This window comes from Microcebus murinus, chromosome 20 (genome assembly GCF_040939455.1).
Source record: "Microcebus murinus isolate Inina chromosome 20, M.murinus_Inina_mat1.0, whole genome shotgun sequence".
NCBI lineage: Eukaryota > Metazoa > Chordata > Mammalia > Primates > Cheirogaleidae > Microcebus > Microcebus murinus.
Genome location: NC_134123.1, coordinates 37,798,864 through 37,820,083, shown reverse-complemented (window position 1 = coordinate 37,820,083; position 21,220 = coordinate 37,798,864). Strand labels below are relative to the sequence as shown.

Sequence of the window (21,220 nt, the reverse complement as noted above, 5' to 3'; positions counted from 1 at the left end):
GGCCACCTCCCCCTGCCCGTCATTGGGCCCCGGGCCTGCCTGCGATAGGTCCGGAGGTCACTGGCCTCCAGGGAGGCTGCCGGCCTTGTTGACTCATTGGGGGAGGGGCAGTGGCCAAAGGGACAGAGACTTGGGCTGGGCGGGGAGGGGGGGGGGTCCGTGTGAGACAGTCTCGCTCTGTCGCCCGGGCGGGAGTGAGCGCCGTGACGTCAGCCTCGCTCACAGCAGCCTCCAACTCCTGGCCTCTTGTGAGCCTCCTGCCTCAGCCTCCCTCCCGAGTAGCTGGGACTACAGGCATGCGCCTCCACGCCCGGCTCGTTTTTTTTTTTTTTTTTTTAGTTGTCCAGCTCATTTCTTTCTATTTTTTTAGTAGAGACGGGGTCTCGCTCTTGGGCTCAGGCTGGCCTCCAACTCCTGACCTCATAAAATCCTCCTGTCTCAGCCTCCCTCCCGAGTAGCTGGGACCACAAGCATGTGCCACGACGCCCGGCTCGTTTTTTCTATATATTTTTAGTTGTCCAATTAATTTCTTTCTACTGTTTTTTTTTTTTTTTAAGTAGAGACGGGATCTCGCTCTTGCTCAGGCTGGCCTCCACCTCCTGACCTCGAGCGATCCTCCCGCCTCGGCCTCCCTCCCGAGTAGCTGGGACGACAGGCATGCGCCACCACGCCCGGCTCATTTTTTCTCTATATTTTTACTTGTCCGGCTCATTTCTTTCTATTTTTTTTAGTAGAGACGGGGTCTCGCTCTTGCTCAGGCCGGCCTCCGACTCCTGACCTCGAGCGAGCCTCCCTCCCCGGCCTCCCAGAGTGCTGGGACGACAGGCCCCTGCGTCCGGCCCCGCCTGCCCTTTCTAGCCGGCCGGCGGTGGCCTGGAGGGGCTCGCGTTTTCTGGGACCCGGCTCTGGGCTGGCTGCCACCTCGGGCCTGGGCCTGGCAGTCCTACCCGGGGCGTCACACCGAGCGAGCCATCTTGCAGCCGGTGGCTTCCGGAACCAGGAGCCACGTGACCCAGAATGCAACTGTGCCCTCCTCCCTGCCCCCTCCCAGAGGTGACGGGACCCCTGCTGGCACCAGATTAAGGACACGCTTGCCCCAAAACCCTGCCAGTCCCCAAACCTCTCTGTCTGAAGGACCTGTCCCCCGGGGTCCCCAGCTCTGACCCCCGAATCCCTTCCCCGTTCCGCCAGAGAGCAAAGCCTATTACTACAGATGGGTAAACTGAGGCCCGGGTCTTCCCGAGGGCAGCCAGGAAGTGGCCACAGTTGAACTCCAGGGTGGAGGGGGGGGTCCCCTGACCGGCGTGGTATTTGGACAGAATAAGAAATGCAAGTCTCACGCCTGTCACCCCCCCGGCACTCTGGGAGGCCGAGGCGGGAGGATCGCTCGAGGTCGGGAGGTGGAGGCCGGCCTGAGCAAGAGCGAGACCCCGTCTCTACTAAAAAAATAGAAAGAAATGAGCCAGACAACTAAAAATATATAGAAAAAATATTGGCCGGGTGCCGTGGCTCACGCCTGTCACCCTGGCACTCTGGGAGGCCGAGGCGGGAGGATCGCTTGAGGTCAGGAGTTCGAGACCAGCCTGAGCAAGAGCGAGACCCCGTCTCTACTAAACATAGAAACAAATTAATAGGACAACTAAAAAGAATATATAAAAAATATTAGCTGGGGGCTGTGGCTCACGCCTGTCACCCTGGCACTCTGGGAGGCCGAGGAGGGAGGATCGATTGAGGTTGGGAGTAGGAGGCCAGCCTGAGCAAGAGCGAGACCCCGTCTCTACTAAGAAAATAGAAAGAAACGAGCTGCACAACTAAAAATATATAGAAAAAAAAAAACGAGCCGGGCGTGGAGGCGCACGCCTGTGGTCCCAGCTACTCGGGAGGGAGGCCGAGGCGGGAGGCTCGCTGGAGGCCAGGAGTCGGAGGCCGCTGTGAGCGAGGCTGACGCCACGGCGCTCACTCCGGCCCGGGCGACAGAGCGAGACTGTGTCTCAAAAAAAAAAAAAAAAAAGAAAAACGTAGAGGCCACCCGTGTTGGTCTCTGTCCCACTGGTGACTCCGAGCTGTCTTGGCGACAGGGACTCTTTCTGCTGTGACATTTGACCTCTGACCTCCCCGCTGACGCAGGGCCGGGGCGTCCCCTGGAATGTCCCCGGCGACCAGACGACCTTTGCCCCGACGAGGTGACTCTCGGCGTCCCCTTCTGCGCAGGCTGAGGGTGAGGACCGGTTGCCAGGGAAACCGGCCTCGGATTGGAAGGTTGGAGCTTGCAGCCCTGAAAGGGGTTGGTCCCCGCCCCGCGTCCCCCGTCTGCCCAGTGACACAACCGGTCACACCCACGTGGTGACGTCCCCGTGCCAACTCCAAAAGGACACGATTCGGGAGAGCTTCCGGAAAGCCGGGCTTGAGCAGTTTCCGAAAACTGGAATGTGCGACGAAGGACGGAGCCCCTGCAGCCCTTTTGTGCTGTGAGTCCTGGGAAGATAATTGTGCAGGTGACAGGCTGGGCTTTTGCTGTCACTCTGCCCAGCTCCTTCCCGGTGGCGGGGATGGGGACAGAGAGCCCGAGACGGGAGTCACACGGCCCGCATTCCGGAACCTTCCGCTCCCTGCTCCCTGGGTCCCGGAACCCCCGAGGACGGGGTGGGCGGCCTGGGGTCCCCGGCAGCCTGGGGTCATTCCCTTCTTGGCCTCACCTCTCTGTGTCCCCCGACTCACACAGCCTCAAAAAGCCACCTCGGCCTCCGCTTGGTCCTCCGGAGGCCCGGCCTTAACCGGTGGCTCAAGACAGGCCAGGAACCCAACGGGTTTTCTGCAATCTCCTCGCTTTTTCTTTTTTTCTTTTTTTTTGGGACAGAGTCTCGCTCTGTCGCCCGGGCTGGAGTGAGAGCCGTGGCGTCAGCCTCGCTCACAGCAGCCTCCAGCTCCTGGCCTCAAGCGAGCCTCCTGCCTCGGCCTCCCTCCCGAGGAGCTGGGACTCCAGGCATGCGCCACCACGCCCGGCTCATTTTTTCTAAATATTTTTAGTTATCCAGCTCACTTCTATTTTTTACAAAATAGAGACGGGGTCTTGCTCTTGCTCAGGCTGGGCTCGAACGCCCGACCTCGAGCGATCCTCCCTCCTCGGCCTCCCAGAGTGCTGGGATGACAGGCGTGAGCCACCACGCCCAGGTCATTTTTTCTATATTTATTTTTAGTTGTCCATATGATTTATTTCTATTTTTTTTTTTTAAATAGAGACAGGATCTCGCTCTTGCTCAGGCTGGCCTCGAACGCCCGACCTCGAGCGAGCCTCCCGCCTCGGCCTCCCAGAGTGCTGGGATGACAGGCGTGAGCCACAGCGCCCGGTCTGCAATCTCCTGGGTTTTAAATCTTTGCAATCCATTTCCGAAACGTTGGTGACCTTGCCCAGGACACGGGCGCGTTTGCCCGGGTCACTGTCCGGGCCGTGTCATTGGACCGTAATTCTGCGAGTTGTCACCGTGGGAACAAGCCGTGTACAGGTGACTCAGCGACTCCCAGATGTCCTTCGACGAGACGTCCCCAATCCCGGCCACCACTGTGGCCCTTCCCAGGCCGGAGCGGAAAAAAAAAAAATCCCGGCCTCCATCGTTCGATCCTCCCTCCTCGGCCTCCAAAAGTGCCTGGATGGCTTTAACAGCCCGGGCTCCCCAGACAGAACGGTGACAACGACACAATGTCCCCTCTGGGGACGCTGTGACAACCCTTCTTGCCTTTGGACGTGGATAGTGGCACCCCAGGGCAAACGGTGGAGGCCCGGCCTCCAATTCCCCCCCCCCCCGGGGAAGCGGAGACCGTTAATTGGGCGCCTTGGAGACCCGGCCTGTCCCCGGAGTTGGGGACAGGTCATCGGGGACCGGGGAGGGTGTCCTGGGCCTTTTCCCCGAAGTCCCTCCTGGAACGGACTTGGCCCGTATAGCCTGGTTGAGGAAACTGAGGCAGCCCGGCTTGCCTCCCGCAGGGGCTGGGCCCGTTCCGGTGCTGCCACCAACTCTTGTACCCCAAAAGGATGTCACTTGCTCGCACCGGGATGTCGTGAACCCGGGACTTGAAACCCTGGAGCCTCCTTTTCCCGTTTGTAGGCGCGGGGGCATTTTTGCCGGGGCTTTGAGGCATGCATAGGAGTTTTCCCAGATGGGAAAACGAGGAAAGGGAGCGACAGACAGCAGCCCGGACGGGTGAAGCGGCTTGGGGGTGCTGAGGGGACACGCAGGGGGTGGAACTGGGGGTCCCCGAGAAGGAGGGCTCGGCGGGGACGCCAGGAAGACGCGCTTGACAAGTGGAGGCCGAGTCTCGAAAAGGCCTCGAACCGCGGGCTCGGCGTCCTTCCTACGGCTGCGAGTGACACCGGGTGAGGTTGCCGGGGTCACGGGAAACCAAAACGGTCCCCTTCTTTATAGGGCCGACCCTCCCAGAGGGGTCGAGGTCACCCCCAAAAAAACCGGATGGTTTCCGCAGAAACAAGTGCCACCGAGTCATCAAAGTGTCGCTCGGGGACAGTCCCGGCGTGGGGAGGTGACATTTTAGACTGCGCAGACGGGTCCTCTCTGGGGAGGGGGACGTTTGTCCCAGGGACGCCCGGGCGGTGGTGGCAGAGACAGAGAGAGACAGAGAGAGACAGAGAGTCTCTCCCGCCAAAAAATAATTTGTCAGGGTTGCTTTTTACTTGTGAAGGACCCTCCCGTTTCGGGGTGGCACGAGCGTCATCGTGCAGACAGAGGGGGGACGCCCGGGGTCCCATGTCCCATTTCCGGCACGGCCGCCCAGCTGCGGAGGCCGCGGCCGGTGTCCCCGGTCGCCCTGGCCTCAGTTTACCCCGTCTGCCAAATGGGAACGATGGGAGTTAGAAAGAAGTGTGTCAAGGGACGCAAAAAAAAAAAAAAAACGGAGCCAGGTGGCCGGGGACGCCCGGTGTCACCCCCGTCGGTCCCCGCTGAGCCCCGTCACCCCCCGAGGGACAGACAGCCGGGTCGAGGCCGGAGCTGCCGGGACGTGGGGTCACCGTGGGCCTCACGCCGGCCGCAGCTGGGTCCTGTCCCCTCGCTGGGACTTCGCTGTGTTTTATTATTTGGAGACCGAGTCTCGCTCTGTCGCCCGGGCTGGAGTGAGTGCCGTGGCGTCGGCCTCGCTCACAGCAGCCTCCCAATTCGTGGCCTCCAGCGAGCCTCCCGCCTCAGCCTCCCTCCCGAGTAGCTGGGACGACAGGCACGCGCCTCCACGCCCGGCTCATTTTTTTTTCTATATATTTTTAGTTGGCCAGTTAATTTCTTTCTATTTTTAGTAGAGACGGGGTCTCGCTCTTGCCCAGGCTGGCCTCCAACTCCTGACCTCAAGCGATCCTCCCTCCTCGGCCTCCCAAAGTGCTGGGAGCCCCCCATTAAAAAACAAAACAAAACACACCCACACGCTTGCAAGTGGCTTCACTTTTTTCCCGTCTCCCTGGAATGAGCCGGACCAACGGCGCTCACATGGCGCGCAGACAGCGCGCACACACTATGCGCCCACTGTTTACACGGCGTGCAAGCGGAAGCCGTGGCTGCCCCTTGTCAGGGCTGTGCGCTCCGCACCTGCGCCCCGCCGGCCCGGGCGACCGGTCACCCCCGATCCCGGGGACAGGAGGCGCCAGGTGGGACCCGGGTGTCCCCAAGGCAGGGTGTGACATGGATAGTTCCGGAAAGCCGCAAAGCCTGCTAGGCCGGGTCCCCCCCGGTGCCCTGGTCTGGAGACACGCCTGGTCCTTCTGTCCCCTGTCCCCCCTCTGTCCCCCCTGTCCTGCCCTCCCGCACGGGCCACCGTCCCTCCAATGTCCCCACTGTCCCCTGCGCTGACCGGGAGCCCCGACCTCCCGGGCGAGCCCGAGACCCCGGCCTGGGTCGCCTCCCTCCGTGCCGGGGAGCCCGGGGACTCAGTTTCCCCCAACGCGCCGCCTCCTTGGCCCAAAGTGGCTGCCATTGCCCCGCCCGTCGGTCCCGGGATGTCATCCCTTTTCTACCAGCGGCGTCCCCTGTCCCCGCCCCACCTGCGACCTTCACCAGCCGGACTCCCCGCCCTTCCAGGAACCTTCCGGTCCCCTCCTACCCGGGGACCCAACTGGCGGGGGACAGTTTGTGGCCACGCGTCCCCATTTTGTTGTGGGGGGTGCCCCAGGGAACCCCGCTTTGGGAACCGCCCTGTTCCCGCCTCTACCCGGTTGTCACGGAAACGGGAGTGGGGGGGACGGTGGGCCGGCAGGGGGGTGAGGCCAAAGGTCAGCCTCCACGTCCCCAAGCGGCTGGGACAGTCGCAGGCGGCCTCCCTCCGCTTTAGGAGGTCCCCAGCCTCCAATTTTGTCCCCTCCCTGCCCCGGGTGACAGGCGGGTCCCCAGGCCCTTGGGCCGGGCGAGAACGGTGAGGGTCGGTGGATCGAGGCGAGGCCGCTTTTGGGGGCAGCTCGGGGGCCCCCCGGGTCTGAGAGTGTCGCCCCCTGCCCGGCTTGGATTGGCCGGTGGCCACGTCCATGTGACCGCTGCCGTGGTGACAGGGACAGCCCGGCCACCTCTCCCCCGCGGAGGCCCCGGTCTTCCGTGTCGGCGTGGCGAGATGTGGTGTCTCGGCCAGGCACGGAGGCTCACGCCTGTCGGCCCAGCTACTCGGGGAGGCCGAGGAAGGAGGATCGCTCGAGGTCGGGAGGTGGAGGCCAGCCTGAGCAAGAGCCAGACCCCGTCTGTACTAAAAATAGAAATGAGCCGGACAACTAAAAATATATAGAAAAAATGAGCCGGGCGTGGAGGCGCATGTCTGTCGTCCCAGCTACTTGGGAGGGAGGCCGAGGTGGGAGGATCGCTCGAGGTCAGGAGTTCGAGGCCAGCCTGAGCAAGAGCGAGACCCCGTCTCTACTAAAAAAATAGAAAGAAATTAGCCGGAGAGTTAAAAATATATATATATATGTATATATAAACTAGCCAGGCATGGTGGCTCACGCCTGTCGTCCCAGCACTCTGGGAGGCCGAGGAGGGAGGATCGCTAGAGGTCAGGAGTTGGAGGCCAGCCTGAGCAAGAGCGAGACTCCATCTTTACTACAAATAGAAAGAAATTAGCCAAAAACAACTAAAAATAGGAAAAATTAGCCCGGTATGGTGGTGCATGCCTGGAGTCCCAGCTACTCGGGAGGGAGGCCGAGGCGGGAGGATCAGTCGAGGTCAGGAGGTGGAGGCCAGCCCGAGCAAGAGCGAGACCCCGTCTCTACTAAAAACATAGAAATTAACTGGACGAATAAAAATATATAGAAAAGAAAACGAGCCGGGCGTGGTGGCGTGTGCCTGTCGTCCCAGCTACTCGGGAGGGAGGCCGAGGCAGGAGGATCGCTGGAGGCCAGGAGCTGGAGGCCAGCCTCTGCCTGAAAAAAAAAAAAAAACCTGGGTCCCCGGGAAGTGGCCACAGTTGAACCCGTGCGGGGTCCCGTGACCGGCGTGGTGTTGGGACGGAATGAGACACGGGCATCTCAGGCCTGTCGTCCCGGCACTCTGGGAGGCCGAGGCGGGAGGACCGCTGGAGGTCAGGAGTTCGAGGCCGGCCTGAGCATTCTGGGAGCCCGGGACACGGTGGCAGTTTTCCCAGGACGTTGGTGGCCGCCCGGGCGGTCAGGATTTTTGAAGAAATGTGTTTTTTTGTTTTTGTTTTCTTAAAATTTTTAACTTTCTGCCTCTCTGGGGTGTCCTCGGCTGTGTCGCGTCTTCGCTGCGGGGACCTGGGGCTCGGTGACCGGGGACAGCTCGCCGGGGACTCTCAGCCGGGTCCCCGCCCGCTGCCACATGGCGTAAAAATGCCCGGTGGTCGTGACGATTGGGCAACAGTGACCACAGAGGCTGGGGATGTCCCAGCCGGGGGAGCCAGGGGACAGTGGGGACAGGCGGGGACAGTGGGGACACCGTGGGGACACAGTGGGGACACCGTGGGGACACAGTGGGGACAGGCGGGGACAGTGGGGACACCGTGGGGACAGGCGGGGACAGTGGGGACACAGTGGGGACAGGCGGGGACAGTGGGGACACTGTGGGGACACAGTGGGGACACCGTGGGGACACAGTGGGGACAGGCGGGGACAGTGGGGACACCGTGGGGACACCGTGGGGACAGGCGGGGACAGTGGGGACAGGCGGGGACAGTGGGGACACCGTGGGGACACCGTGGGGACAGGCGGGGACAGTGGGGACACCGTGGGGACAGGTGGGGACAGTGGGGACAGGCGGGGACAGTGGGGACACCGTGGGGACAGGCGGGGACAGTGGGGACACCGTGGGGACACCGTGGGGACAGGCGGGGACAGTGGGGACAGGCGGGGACAGTGGGGACACCGTGGGGACACAGTGGGGACAGGCGGGGACAGTGGGGACACCGTGGGGACACCGTGGGGACAGGCGGGGACAGTGGGGATACCGTGGGGACACCGTGGGGACAGGCGGGGATACCGTGGGGACACAGTGGGGACAGGCGGGGACAGTGGGGACACCGTGGGGACACAGTGGGGACAGGCGGGGACAGTGGGGACACCGTGGGGACACAGTGGGGACACCGTGGGGACAGGCGGGGACAGTGGGGACACCGTGGGGACACCGTGGGGACAGTGGGGACAGGCGGGGACAGTGGGGACACCGTGGGGACAGGCGGGGACAGTGGGGACACCGTGGGGACACCGTGGGGACAGGCGGGGACAGTGGGGATACCGTGGGGACACCGTGGGGACAGGCGGGGACAGTGGGGACACCGTGGGGACACCGTGGGGACAGGCGGGGACAGTGGGGATACCGTGGGGACACCGTGGGGACAGGCGGGGACAGTGGGGACACCGTGGGGACACAGTGGGGACAGGCGGGGACAGTGGGGACACCGTGGGGACACCGTGGGGACAGGCGGGGACAGTGGGGATACCGTGGGGACACCGTGGGGACAGGCGGGGATACCGTGGGGACACAGTGGGGACAGGCGGGGACAGTGGGGACACCGTGGGGACACAGTGGGGACAGGCGGGGACAGTGGGGACACCGTGGGGACACAGTGGGGACAGGCGGGGACAGTGGGGACACCGTGGGGACACAGTGGGGACAGGCGGGGCAGAATCCAGTTTGTCTTTTTTTTTTTTTTTTTTCTTAGCTCTGTCGCCCGGGCCAGAGTGAGGGCCGTGGCGTCAGCCTCGCTCACAGCAGCCTCCAACTTTGAGGCTCCAGCGATCCTCCTGCCTCAGCCTCCCTCCGGAGTGGCTGGGACTACAGGCATGCGCCACCACGCCCGGCTCATTATTTCTCTATATATTTTTAGTCGTCTGGCTCATTTCTTTCTATTTTTTTTTTTAATTTTTTTGGTAGAGACGGGGACTCGCTCCTGCTCAGGCTGGTTTGGAACTCCTGACCTCCAGTGATCCTCCCTCCTCGGCCTCCACCAGAGTAGCTGGGACTACAGGCGTGAGCCTCCGCGCCCGGCTCATTTTTTTCTATATATTTTTAGTTGGCCAATTAATTTCTTTCTATTTTTAGCAGAGACGGGGTCTCGCTCTTGCTCAGGCTGGCCTCCAACTCCTGGCCTCGAGAGGTCCTCCCTCCTCGGCCTCCTCCTGAGTAGCTGTGATGACAGGCGTGCGCCACTGCGCCCGGATTGTTTTCTTTCTATATATTTTTAGTTGTCCAGCTCATTTCTTTCTATTTTTAGTAGAGACGGGGTCTCGCTCTTGCTCAGGCTGGCCTCCAACTCCTGACCTCGACCGATCCTCCTGCCTCGGCCTCCCAGAGTGCTGGGATGACAGGTGTGAGCCTCCGTGGCCGTTTCATTTTTTCTATATATATTTTACTCCTCCAGCTCATTTCTTTTCTATTTTTTTTTTTTTTTAGTAGAGACGGGGTCTCGCTCTTGCTCAGGCTGGCCTCCAACTCCCGACCTCCAGCGATCCTCCCGCCTCGGCCTCCCAGTGCCTGGACGACAGGCGTGAGCCCCGCGCCCGCCCTTTCCGCCCGCGTTAGAGACGAGGCAGGGAGGCTGAGCGAGGCTGAGTTTATTGGCAATCCTGGAGGGCCGCCGGGAGGCGGGGGCGGTGGAGGCCGTGGGCCTCAGTGCGCAGCGGGAGGCGAGGCCGGGCGGAGCATGCCGGGCGGAGGCCGCAGGCGGAGGCCGCTACACGGGCGACCCCCGGGCCCGGAAGCGGCGGCTCAGCAGCCTCAACTCCCACAGGAGGCCGAGCGGAGGCCGCGGGGGGAGGCCGCCCGGCGTGCTGAGGCCGGGCGCCCCGAGCCTGGATGGGGTCACACAGGAGGGGTCAGCGCCGGGAGGGGACCCGCGGGACGGGTGGTGACCCCGCGACCCCGCCCCGCCCCCGCTCATCGCCACGCCCCGCCCCCACTCCCACAGCCCCGCCCCCACTCACCACCACGCCCCGCCCCCACTCATCGCCACGCCCCGCCCCCACTCCCGCAGCCCCGCCCCCACTCATCGCCACGCCCCCACTCATACCACGCCCCGCCCCCACTCATCGCCACGCCCCGCCCCCACTCCCACAGCCACGCCCCCTCTCATCACCACGCCCCCACTCCCACAGCCACGCCCCCTCTCATCACCACGCCCCCACTCCCACAGCCACGCCCCCTCTCATCACCACGCCCCCACTCCCACAGCCACGCCCCCACTCATCACCAAGCCCCGCCCCCTCCCACAGCCCCGCCCCCTCCCACAGCCATGCCTACACCCTTCCCACCCTCTCCCCACCGCCCCTCCCCCACTGTGTCTACCCACCCCTCCCCCAGTGTCCCACCATCCCTCCCCCACTGCTCCTATGCACCCCTCCCCCACTCCCTCTCCCACCACCCTGACCCCCTCCCCCTTGTCCCCTACCCCGACTGCCCCTCCCCCACTGCTTCTACGCGTCCCTCCCCCACCTGCACTCCTTGCCCCACTGCCCCTCCCCCCTACTCTAACCCTCCCCTTCCCCTCCCCCACTCTCCCATCGCCCTCCCCCCTACCCCCACCGACCCTCCCCCACCCCCACATCCCCTCCCTCCGAGGCTGGCGACACGCCCCTCCCCCACCGGGACCCCTCCCCCCCGCGGTGGCCCTGTCGCCGTCCCTCTCGGCCTCGCCGTCCCTTGTCCCCCGGGGCCACCCCGGCCACCTGCTCGGCCGCTGCAGGGTCTCGCCCTGAGGACCAAGCCCGGGCCTGGCGGCCACCCGGGACAAGGGGACACCGGGGACAGAGTGGCTCGCGTGTCCTGTCTCCACACAGGCCTGAGTCCCCTCCCCCCGGGTGTCCTCGCATGGAAGCTTCTAGAAGCTTCTGGACTGTCGCATTGGCCACTGCGCTTCGGTGTCCCCTGTGTCTATGCCTCGGTGGCCTCAGTTGCACAGCGGGGCATGGTGGGAGGATGCCACGCAAAAAAAAAAACAAAAAAAACCTGGAGGCCGAGGGTGGAGGCTCGCTCGAGGTCAGGGGTTCGAGGCCAGCCTGAGCAAGAGCGAGGCCCCGTCTCTACTAAAAAAATAGAAATTAATTGGCCAAGTAAAAACAGATAAAAAATAAGAGCCGGGCCCGGAGGCGCGTGCCTGTCGTCCCAGCCACTCGGGAAGGGAGGCCGGGGCAGGAGGCTCGCTAGAGGCCAGGAGTTGGAGGCTGCCGACCCCAGCCCGGGCGACAGGGCGCGACTCGGTGTCCCCGGCACCTACCCGGGGACGGGGATGGAGCGGGTCGGCACGAGGCTCTTCTGCAGGGGCAGCAGGTCCTTCACCGAGGTGTCCTCGGACTCCCAGGGCTGCAGGGCCTCCACTGGGGACTCCGTGAGCCACGAGAACCTGCACGCGGGGGACGCCGGGCCCGTCGCGGTGGCCTGGGGCTGTCCCTCAGCCGGACGCCACGAGGCACGGGCGCTTGGTCCCCTCCCCCGCGTTTTGCAACACGGGTAAACCGAGGCACAGAGTGGTCAAGCCACCGCCCTGCAGTTGCACAGTGGGGTCGTGGCCGACCTGGCCGGGTGAGCCGGAGGCCGCCCCGTCTTGGCCGTCCCCGAGGGGGCTGTGTCTGCCACTTGGTGGCCTCACCAGGTTGGGGACAAATGGCCCAGGGGACCGGGGAGGCTCTGTCTAGAGGCCCCAGCGGCTGAGGCCGCCACGGAGGCCGAGAAGGGAGGTCCAGGACTCAGGGGAGCTGAGGACACTCCTTGAGGACAAGAGACACCACCCCCAGCTGCAGCTGGACAGGTGACACTCGTGTCCCAGGGCCCCGGGGTGACCCGGGCAGGTGACATCCGTGTCCCAGGGACCCAGGGTGACCCGGGCAGGTGACACTCGTGTCCCCAGGGCCCCGGGGTGACCCGGGCAGGTGACATTTGTGTCCCAGGGTCCCGGGGTGACCCGGGCAGGTGACATTCGTGTCCCCAGGGCCCCGGGGTGACCCGGGCAGGTGACACTCGTGTCCCCAGGGCCCCGGGGTGACCCGGGCAGGTGACACTCGTGTCCCCAGGGCCCCGGGGTGACCCGGGCAGGTGACACTCGTGTCCCCAGGGCCCAGGGGTGACCTGGGCAGGTGACATTTGTGTCCCAGGGGCCTGGGGTGACCCGGGCAGGTGACACTCGTGTCCCCAGGGCCCCGGGGTGACCCGGGCAGGTGACACTCGTGTCCCCAGGGCCCCGGGGTGACCCGGGCAGGTGACATTTGTGTCCCAGGGGCCTGGGGTGACCCGGGCAGGTGACACTCGTGTCCCCAGGGCCCCGGGGTGACCCGGGCAGGTGACATTCGTGTCCCAGGGACCCGGGGTGACCCGGGGAGGTGACACTCGTGTCCCCAGGGCCCCGGGGTGACCCGGGGAGGTGACATTCGTGTCCCAGGGACCCGGGGTGACCCGGGGAGGTGACACTCGTGTCCCCAGGGCCCCGGGGTGACCCGGGGAGGTGACATTCGTGTCCCAGGGACCCGGGGTGACCCGGGGAGGTGACACTCGTGTCCCCAGGGCCCCGGGGTGACCCGGGCAGGTGACATTCGTGTCCCCACGGCGCACCTGTACGGGAAGGTGCTGGCGAACGCGGCCGCCTGGGCCTTGCTCCTCTGTGACTTGCTGTGGTGGCGTCTCTTGTGGGTCACCGCGTCCATCGTGGAGCCGGAGGTTACGCGTCCGGGAGCCGATCAGCCATGGCTAGGGGACACGGGGACAAGGGGGACAAGGGGGACAAGGGGACAAGGGGACAAAGGGGGACAAGGGGGGACAAGGGGACAAAGGGGGACACGGGGACAAGGGGGACAAGGGGGACAAGGGGACAAGGGGACAAAGGGGGACACGGGGACAAGGGAGGCAAGGGGGGACTAGGGGGACAAGGGGACAAGGTGACAAGGGGGACACAGGGGACAAAGGGGGACAAGGGGGGCAGGGCTGGGGGGAGATGGCAGAAGTGACAGAGGTGCCCGGCGGGGACTGGGGTGCCGCTCGCCCCCAAATCCTCTGCCCCCAGTGTGCCTTGCGTGTGCAAGAGTGTGCATGCGTGTGCACACGAGCCCACGAGTGTGCGTGCGTGTGCATGTCTGTGCATGCTTGAGTGTACGTGTGGCATGACTTGAGTGCACATGCACGCGTGTGCGTGACTGCACATGAGTACGTGTGTATACCTGTGTATCAGCATGCACGCATAGGCATGTGTGTGCACAGGTGTACTGCGTGTTTATGCATGTGCTTGAGTGTGCGTGTTCATGACTGTAAATGGATGCGTCCATGTCCACGAGTGTGCATGCGTGTATGAGTGGTCATATGTGTCCGTGTGTGCACGTGAGTGCATGTGTGCATGCATGTGTGTGCGTGTGCATGGCTGTGCATGTATTCATGCATGTCCACGAGTGTGCATGTGTGTCCTGCTGAATGCATGTGCATGCATGCGTGTGCATGAGTGTGCGTGCCTGTGCCGCACGCATGTCCACTGGTGTGCACGTGTGCATGTGTTTGAGTGTGCATGCCCTGCATGTATGAGCATGGGCATGCACAAGTATGCACACATGTGCATGCATGTGCGTGGCAGTGTGTGCATGTGCATGAGTGTGCGTGTGCACGCATACCTCTGTGCGTGTGTGAGCACACCTGTACATGCATGTGCGTGGCAGTGTGTGCATGTGCATGAGTGTGCGTGTGCACGCATACCTCTGTGCGTGTGTGAGCACACCTGTACATGCATGTGGGTGCATGCGTGTGCATGAGTGAGCGTGCCTGCGCAGGAGCATGCATGTGTGCGTGCATGTTCACAAGCGTGTGTGTACATGTGTGTACAGTAGCGTGCATGTGTACATGCGTCTGCACGAGTGGGCGGGTGTGCATGTGTGTTCACAAGTGTCTACATGCACGTTCACGAGTGTGCGTGTGCACATGCGTGTGCACATGCACGCTCACGAGTCTGCACGCCTGTGCCTGAGTGTGCACGCGTGTACATGCGTGTGCACACACAGAGGGACACGGCAGTCTTCGCAGGCCACCGTGGGGGACCCCAGAGAGGTGGCAGCCCTAGCGCTGCTCTTTTGTCTCATGGGACCCGTCGCGACAGCCCTGCCTGGGCCGCCGCCTCCCGCCCAGCACCCGCCTCCCACCGCCCTGCGGGTGGCCCTGGGCAACGTCCCCCGGCCGCGTCGTGTTGTCACCAAGGCCACCCAGCCCAGCACCCCCCGCCCTGCCCCCGCCGGCCGCTCGCTCTGCCCGCGTCGCCTGCTCTGTGTCCCGCTGTGTCCCCGTCGGACCCCGGCCCGTCCACACTGGCAACAGGTGGGTCCCCAGGCGGCGTCCCCTGAGGGGTCCCACCCATCCCCCGCCCACAGCCCCCAGGTGACACGTGGTGACAGGGGTGACTGGCAGCCGGTCCAGACGGCCACCGCCTCGCCCAGACACGGACTCGGGAGACAGCGCGGGGTGACCACTGTCCCCGTGTGTCCCTGCGCCAATGCAGTCCTGATAATGCAGGTGACACGACGCAAGGCCAGCGCGGGGGGCATGAGAGGGGGACCAGGGGGGAGGACAGCACAGGGAGGACGGAGGGAGGATGGAGGGAAGAGAGAGGGAGGACAGGGGGAGGACAGGGGGAGGACAGGGGGAGGAGAGGGGGAGGACAGGGGGAGGACAGGGGGAGGACAGGGGGAGGAGAGGGGGAGGACAGGGGGAGGAGAGAGGGAGGAGAGGGGGAGGACAGGGGGAGGACAGGGGGAGGACGGGGGGAGGAGAGAGGGAGGAGAGGGGGAGGACAGGGGGAGGACAGGGGGAGGACGGGGGGAGGACAGGGGGAGGACGGGGGGAGGACAGGGGGAGGAGAGGGGGAGGACAGGGGGAGGACAGGGGGAGGACAGGGGGAGGAGAGAGGGAGGAGAGGGGGAGGACAGGGGGAGGAGAGAGGGAGGACAGGGGGAGGACAGGGGGAGGAGAGAGGGAGGACAGGGGGAGGACAGGGGGAGGACGGGGGGAGGACAGGGGGAGGAGAGGGGGAGGACAGGGGGAGGACAGGGGGAGGACGGGGGAGGAGAGAGGGAGGAGAGGGGGAGGACAGGGGGAGGAGAGAGGGAGGACAGGGGGAGGACAGGGGGAGGAGAGAGGGAGGAGAGAGGGAGGACAGGGGGAGGACAGGGGGAGGACAGAGGGAGGACAGGGGGAGGACAGGGGGAGGACAGGGGGAGGACAGGGGGAGGACAGGGGGAGGACGGGGGAGGAGAGAGGGAGGAGAGAGGGAGGACAGGGGGAGGAGAGAGGGAGGACAGGGGTAGGACAGGGGTAGGACAGGGGGAGGACAGGGGGAGGACAGGGGGAGGAGAGAGGGAGGAGAGAGGGAGGACAGGGGGAGGACAGGGGTAGGACAGGGGTAGGACAGGGGGAGGACAGGGGGAGGACAGGGGGAGGAGAGAGGGAGGAGAGAGGGAGGACAGGGGGAGGACAGGGGGAGGACAGGGGGAGGACAGAGGGAGGACAGGGGGAGGACAGGGGGAGGAGAGGGGGAGGACAGGGGGAGGACAGGGGGAGGACAGGGGGAGGACAGGGGGAGGACAGGGGGAGGACAGGGGGAGGAGAGGGGGAGGACAGGGGGAGGACAGGGGGAGGACAGGGGGAGGAGAGGGGGAGGACAGGGGGAGGACAGGGGGAGGACAGGGGGAGGACAGGGGGAGGAGAGGGGGAGGACAGGGGGAGGACAGGGGGAGGACAGGGGGAGGACAAGGGGAGGAGAGAGGGAGGACAGGGGGAGGAGAGGGGGAGGAGAGGGGGAGGACAGGGGGAGGACAAGGGGAGGAGAGAGGGAGGACAGGGGGAGGACAGGGGGAGGACAGGGGGAGGAGAGGGGGAGGACAAGGGGAGGAGAGAGGGAGGACAGGGGGAGGAGAGGGGGAGGAGAGGGGGAGGACAGGGGGAGGAGAGGGGGAGGAGAGGGGGAGGACAGGGGGAGGACAAGGGGAGGAGAGAGGGAGGACAGGGGGAGGACAGGGGGAGGACAGGGGGAGGAGAGGGGGAGGACAAGGGGAGGAGAGAGGGAGGACAGGGGGAGGAGAGGGGGAGGAGAGGGGAGGACAGGGGGAGGACAAGGGGAGGAGAGAGGGAGGACAGGGGGAGGACAGGGGGAGGACAGGGGGAGGAGAGGGGGAGGACAAGGGGAGGAGAGAGGGAGGACAGGGGGAGGACAGGGGGAGGACAGGGGGAGGACAGGGGGAGGAGAGGGGGAGGACAGGGGGAGGAGAGGGGGAGGACAGAGGGAGGACAGGGGGAGGACAGGGGGAGGAGAGGGGGAGGAGAGGGGGAGGACAGGGGGAGGACAGGGGGAGGAGAGGGGGAGGAGAGGGGGAGGACAGGGGGAGGACAGGGGGAGGACAGGGGGAGGACAAGGGGAGGAGAGAGGGAGGACAGGGGGAGGACAGGGGGAGGACAGGGGGAGGAGAGGGGGAGGACAGGGGGAGGAGAGGGGGAGGACAGAGGGAGGACAGGGGGAGGACAGGGGGAGGAGAGGGGGAGGAGAGGGGGAGGACAGGGGGAGGACAGGGGGAGGACAGGGGGAGGACAAGGGGAGGACAGGGGGAGGACAGGGGGAGGACGGGGGAGGAGAGAGGGAGGATAGGGGGAGGAGAGAGGGAGGACAGGGGGAGGACAGGGGGAGGACAGGGGGAGGACAGGGGGAGGACAAGGGGAGGACAGGGGGAGGACGGGGGAGGAGAGAGGGAGGACAGGGGTAGGACGGGGGAGGAGAGAGGGAGGACAGGGGGAGGACGGGGGAGGAGAGAGGGAGGAGAGGGGGAGGACGGGGGAGGAGAGAGGGAGGAGAGGGGGAGGACAGGGGGAGGAGAGAGGGAGGACAGGGGTAGGACAGGGGTAGGACAGGGGGAGGACAGGGGAAGGATGGAGGGAGGACAAGGGGAGGACGGTGGAGCGGGACAACTCACTCTGCCCCAGAGCGTGGTGCAGGACGGCAGACGGACGACTGCCTGTTTTGTCGTGTGTGTCCAACTGTGTCTGTGTGTGTGAATGGGTCTGTGTTTTTCTGTGTGCGTGCGTGTGCACCTGTGTGAGTCTGTGTCTCTGTTAGTGTGTGTGTGTCATTTTTGCGTGCGTGCGTGTGTCTTTGTGTCCGCCAGAGTCTCTGCCCGTGTGTGAATGCGTGTCTCTGCATGTCTCTGTGTCTCTGCATGTCTCTGTGTCTCTGCATGTCTCTGTGTCTCTGCATGTCTCTGTGTCTCTGCATGTCTGTGTGTCTCTGCGTGTCTCTGCGTGTCTCTGCCTGTGTGTCTCTGCGTGTCTCTGTGTGCCTCTGCGTGTCCGTGTGTGCTCATGTGTGCGTCTCCCTGGACCCCGGGTGGCCTCCCCACCCCGTCCCTCCCACGCTGTGGCGCCGACTGCGGCCGTCCTCCCAGGCTGAGGCCTCCCTGGGCCCCGGCAGACACTCTGTCCTCAGCCCTGGCCCCCCGTGGGGCGCGGCACCCCGACTGGCCTCCATTTCTTCCTATTTTTACGTCCCGCTCTCGCTCAGGCTGGCCTCAAACTCCCGTCCTCCAGTGAGCCTCCTGCCTCAGCCTCCCGAGTAGCTGGGACTACAGGCGTGCGCCACCACGCCTGGATCATTTTTTCTATATATATTTTTAGTCGTCCAGCTCATTTATTTCTTATTTTTTTTTGGTAGAGACGGGGTCTCGCTCTTGCTCAGGCTGGCCTCCAAGTCCTGACCTCCACCACGATCCTCCTGCCTCGGCCTCCCTCCCGAGTAGCTGGGACTACAGGCATGCGCCACCACGCCCGGCTCATTTATTTTCTATATTTTTAGTCGGCCAATTAATTTCTTTCTATTTTTCTTAGTAGAAGATGGGGTCTCGCTCTTGGGCTCAAACTTGGCCTCCAACTCCCAGCCTCGAGTGAGCCTCCCACTTCAGCCTCCCAGAGTGCCCCGAGGACCCGGCGGCCGGTCCCGGGGCACTGGGGCCTCCACACCATCCCGACGTCTCGTGGGGACAGGGTGACCCTGTGTGCCCCCCCCCAGGGGTCAGGGGTCGCCGGACATCCCAGCAAGGACAGGCCGGCGGCCCCCACGCCTATGAGCCACCCACCGACCGGCTCAGGGGGACCTGCCGCCTCCGGCCGCCAGAGCTCACCAGGCTGCCCGGCCCTCGGAATCCCGGCTCAGAATGTTCCGGAACTGCTCCGGCCCCGGTGGGGCTGGGAGGGCGGCTCGAGGTCCGCTGGGACGGCCGGGTCACAGGGGGACGGCGGCTGGGGTCCCGCCAGGGAGCTGTCACCGCAGAGGAGGGGCTGGGGGACCGTGCTATTGGGCGGCCGGTCGCCCGGGCCGGGTCTAGGTGATGCCGCAGCGGCCGGAGCTGGCCATGGCCCCCGGCTGCCACGCCACCCCGGGACCCCGGCCCCGGCCCCGGCCGGACGGGGCCCGCCGGGCCCACTGTGACCTCAGAGAGGCCCACCGAGGTCACAATCAGGGCTGCCCAGGCGGCCGGCCGAGCCGGGGGTGGTGGTGGGGTGGTGGCTCCTGCCTGTCCTCCCAGCACTCCGGGGAGGCCGAGGAGGGAGGATCGCTCGATGGAGGTCGGGAGGTCGAGGCCAGCCCTGAGCAAGAGAGAGACCCCTGTCTCTACTTAAAAAAAAAAAAATAGAAAGAAATGAGCTGGACAACTAAATATATATATATATATATAGAGAGAGAGAGAGAGAGAAAATGGGCTGGGTGTGGTGGCACACGCCTGTAGTCCCAGCTAATTGGGAGGGAGGCTGAGGCAGGAGGATGAGTCGAGGTCAGGAGTTGGAGGCCAGCCTGAGCAAGAGCGACACCCCGTATTTACTAAAAAAACAAAAAAATAGAAAGAAATGAGCTGGATAACTAAAAAAATACAGAACAAAAAATTAGCTGGGCGTGGTGGCGCATGCCTGCAGTCCCAGCTACTCGGGAGGGAGGCTGAGGCAGGAGGATCGCTTGAGGTCAGGAGTTGGAGGCCATCCTGAGCAAGAGCGAGACTAAAAATCTCTACTAAAAATAGAAAGAAATTAATTGGCCAACTAATATATATAGAAAAAAACGAGCCGGGCGTGGAGGCGCGTGCCTGTCGTCCCAGCCACTCGGGAGGGAGGCTGAGGCAGGAAGATCGCTCGAGGCCAGGAGTCGGAGGCTGCTGTGAGCGAGGCCGACGCCGCGGCGCTCTAGCCCGGGCGGACAGAGCGAGCCTCTGTCTCAGAAACAAATAAAATAAATATAGATTTCAGTCTCTTGAGCAAAGAAAAGAAAAACGAATGAATGAATGGACGACGATCGAATCATTAGAAGCCTCTCGAAACCAGATTCCGCGCGACACAGGACAGAAAACTTAAGTTTTTTTTTTTTCTTTTTTAATATCACTGCTAAGATCAACGTGAAAAAGAGACTCAAGTATAGTTTTCCCTGCCGTGAGATGTTCCGGCTCGGTCTGGGGAAACTAACGGGAGGGAGACGACGTCAAGTCGGGACGGTGACACGAGGTGACAGCCGGTGACACGAGGGGACAGCCGGTGACACGAGGTGACAGCCGGTGACACGAGGGGACAGCCGGTGACACGAGGGGACAGCCGGTGACACGAGGTGACAGCCGGTGACACGAGGGGACAGCCGGTGACACGAGGGGACAGCCGGAGACACGAGGTGACAGCCGGTGACACGAGGGGACAGCCGGAGACACGAGGGGACAGCCGGTGACCACCAGCCACACACACACTCGCACACGGCGAGCGTCGCTTGGCCGCTCCTGCCGCCGCCCGCCCGCACGCCTTGCCGCTCCTCTGCGGGTGAGCTCGTGAGGCCACGGGCCACGCAGGGTGACTTCCTCCCGGGGGTGCAAAAAGACCGTCGCCGCCGTCGTCGAAGGAACAAAACAGGCAGAGGGAACAGACCATCGCCGCCGGGGGAGGTGACGGGGGACGGTGGGAGTCCCGGCGGAGAGGCTCGGGTCTGGCGCTGTCGCGAGGGTCGGCCCCGGCCCTCCCCGCCGCGTGTGTCGGGGGGCTTCCGGGCAGGGGCGTCAAGGAAGCAGCGAGGCGGCTGCCCGTCGTCGCCGTGACCCGAGCCGGTGGGGGTCGGGGGTCGGGGGTGAGGGGGGTGGGGCGGGCGCCCGCCGCTGCCGGGTCTCCTCGTCTGGGTCTCGCGTCTGGGCCATCAAGGTAGCCCGGCTGGCACTCAAGGGCCAACACGGGCGGCCCGGGGCTAGCAACGCGGCCGGGACGAGGAGACGCGGACGGCAGCGGGGCTAGCCTCAGCAGCCCTTCTGCGTGATGTCCAGGCCCGACGACTTGGTGACGTCCAGGGTCGTGAACACCTGCCCAGCGGGGAGGAAACAAAACCAGCACATGTATCTGTGTACGGATCTTCCAGGCGGGGTCTCGCTGCGTCGCCCGGGGCTGGAGGGCCGTGGCGTCGGCCTCGCTCACGGCAGCCTCCACCTCCTGATCGCTATGGAGATCCTCCTCCCGCCTCAGCCTCCCGAGGGGCTGGGACTACAGGTACGCGCCACCACGCCCGGCTAATTTTTTTTTTTTCTATATATATTTTTAGCTGCCCAAGTCATTTCTTTCTATTTTTTTTTTTTAGTAGAGACGGGGTCTCGCTCTTGCTCAGGCTGGTCTCGACCTCCTGACCTCGAGCGAGCCTCCCGCCTCGGCCTACTGAGTAGCTGGGGCTACAGGCGTGCGCCACCACACTGGGCTCATTTTTTCTATATATATTTTTTTAG

General features: G+C 64.2%; 2 protein-coding genes and 1 long non-coding RNA gene across 3 annotated transcripts in view; 1 reads left to right on the top strand and 2 right to left on the bottom strand.

Annotated features, from left to right (window-relative positions):
• Nucleotides 1–10,025: 10,025 nt before the first annotated feature.
• On the bottom strand, nucleotides 10,026–13,180 carry C20H3orf22 (chromosome 20 C3orf22 homolog). The gene is made up of 3 exons (XM_075995562.1): nucleotides 13,029–13,180; nucleotides 11,701–11,826; nucleotides 10,026–10,279 (listed from the first exon to the last, which is right to left on the bottom strand). The coding sequence occupies exons 1-3, from the start codon at nucleotides 13,118–13,120 to the stop codon at nucleotides 10,162–10,164; spliced, it is 336 nt and encodes a 111-aa protein (XP_075851677.1). The 5' UTR covers nucleotides 13,121–13,180; the 3' UTR covers nucleotides 10,026–10,161.
• Nucleotides 13,181–19,879: 6,699 nt separating this feature from the next.
• Nucleotides 19,880–20,245, top strand: LOC142862637 (uncharacterized). Its single transcript, XR_012913738.1, has 3 exons — nucleotides 19,880–20,016; nucleotides 20,057–20,076; nucleotides 20,177–20,245. It is a non-coding gene; the product is annotated as an uncharacterized LOC142862637 (long non-coding RNA).
• Nucleotides 19,949–21,220, bottom strand: part of TXNRD3 (thioredoxin reductase 3) — a 42,403-nt gene continuing 41,131 nt past the window's right edge. The window contains exon 16 of the mRNA XM_075995950.1: nucleotides 19,949–20,806. Within this exon, the coding sequence (XP_075852065.1) occupies nucleotides 20,744–20,806 (63 nt within the window). The 3' untranslated portion in view covers nucleotides 19,949–20,743. The remainder of the gene's footprint in view (nucleotides 20,807–21,220) is intronic.

What these genes read in the sequence shown, in the direction of transcription:
- C20H3orf22 (XM_075995562.1), bottom strand. Translation starts at nt 13,120, where the DNA reads ATGGACGCGGTGACCCACAAGAGACGCCACCACAGCAAGTCACAGAGG. An exon ending in GCCAGCACCTTCCCGTACAG is followed by an intron (nt 11,827 to 13,028) that starts GTGCGCCGTGGG and finishes CCCCGCGTGCAG; the next exon opens with GTTCTCGTGGCTCACGGAGT. An exon ending in CGCTCCATCCCCGTCCCCGG is followed by an intron (nt 10,280 to 11,700) that starts GTAGGTGCCGGG and finishes GACCCCATCCAG; the next exon opens with GCTCGGGGCGCCCGGCCTCA.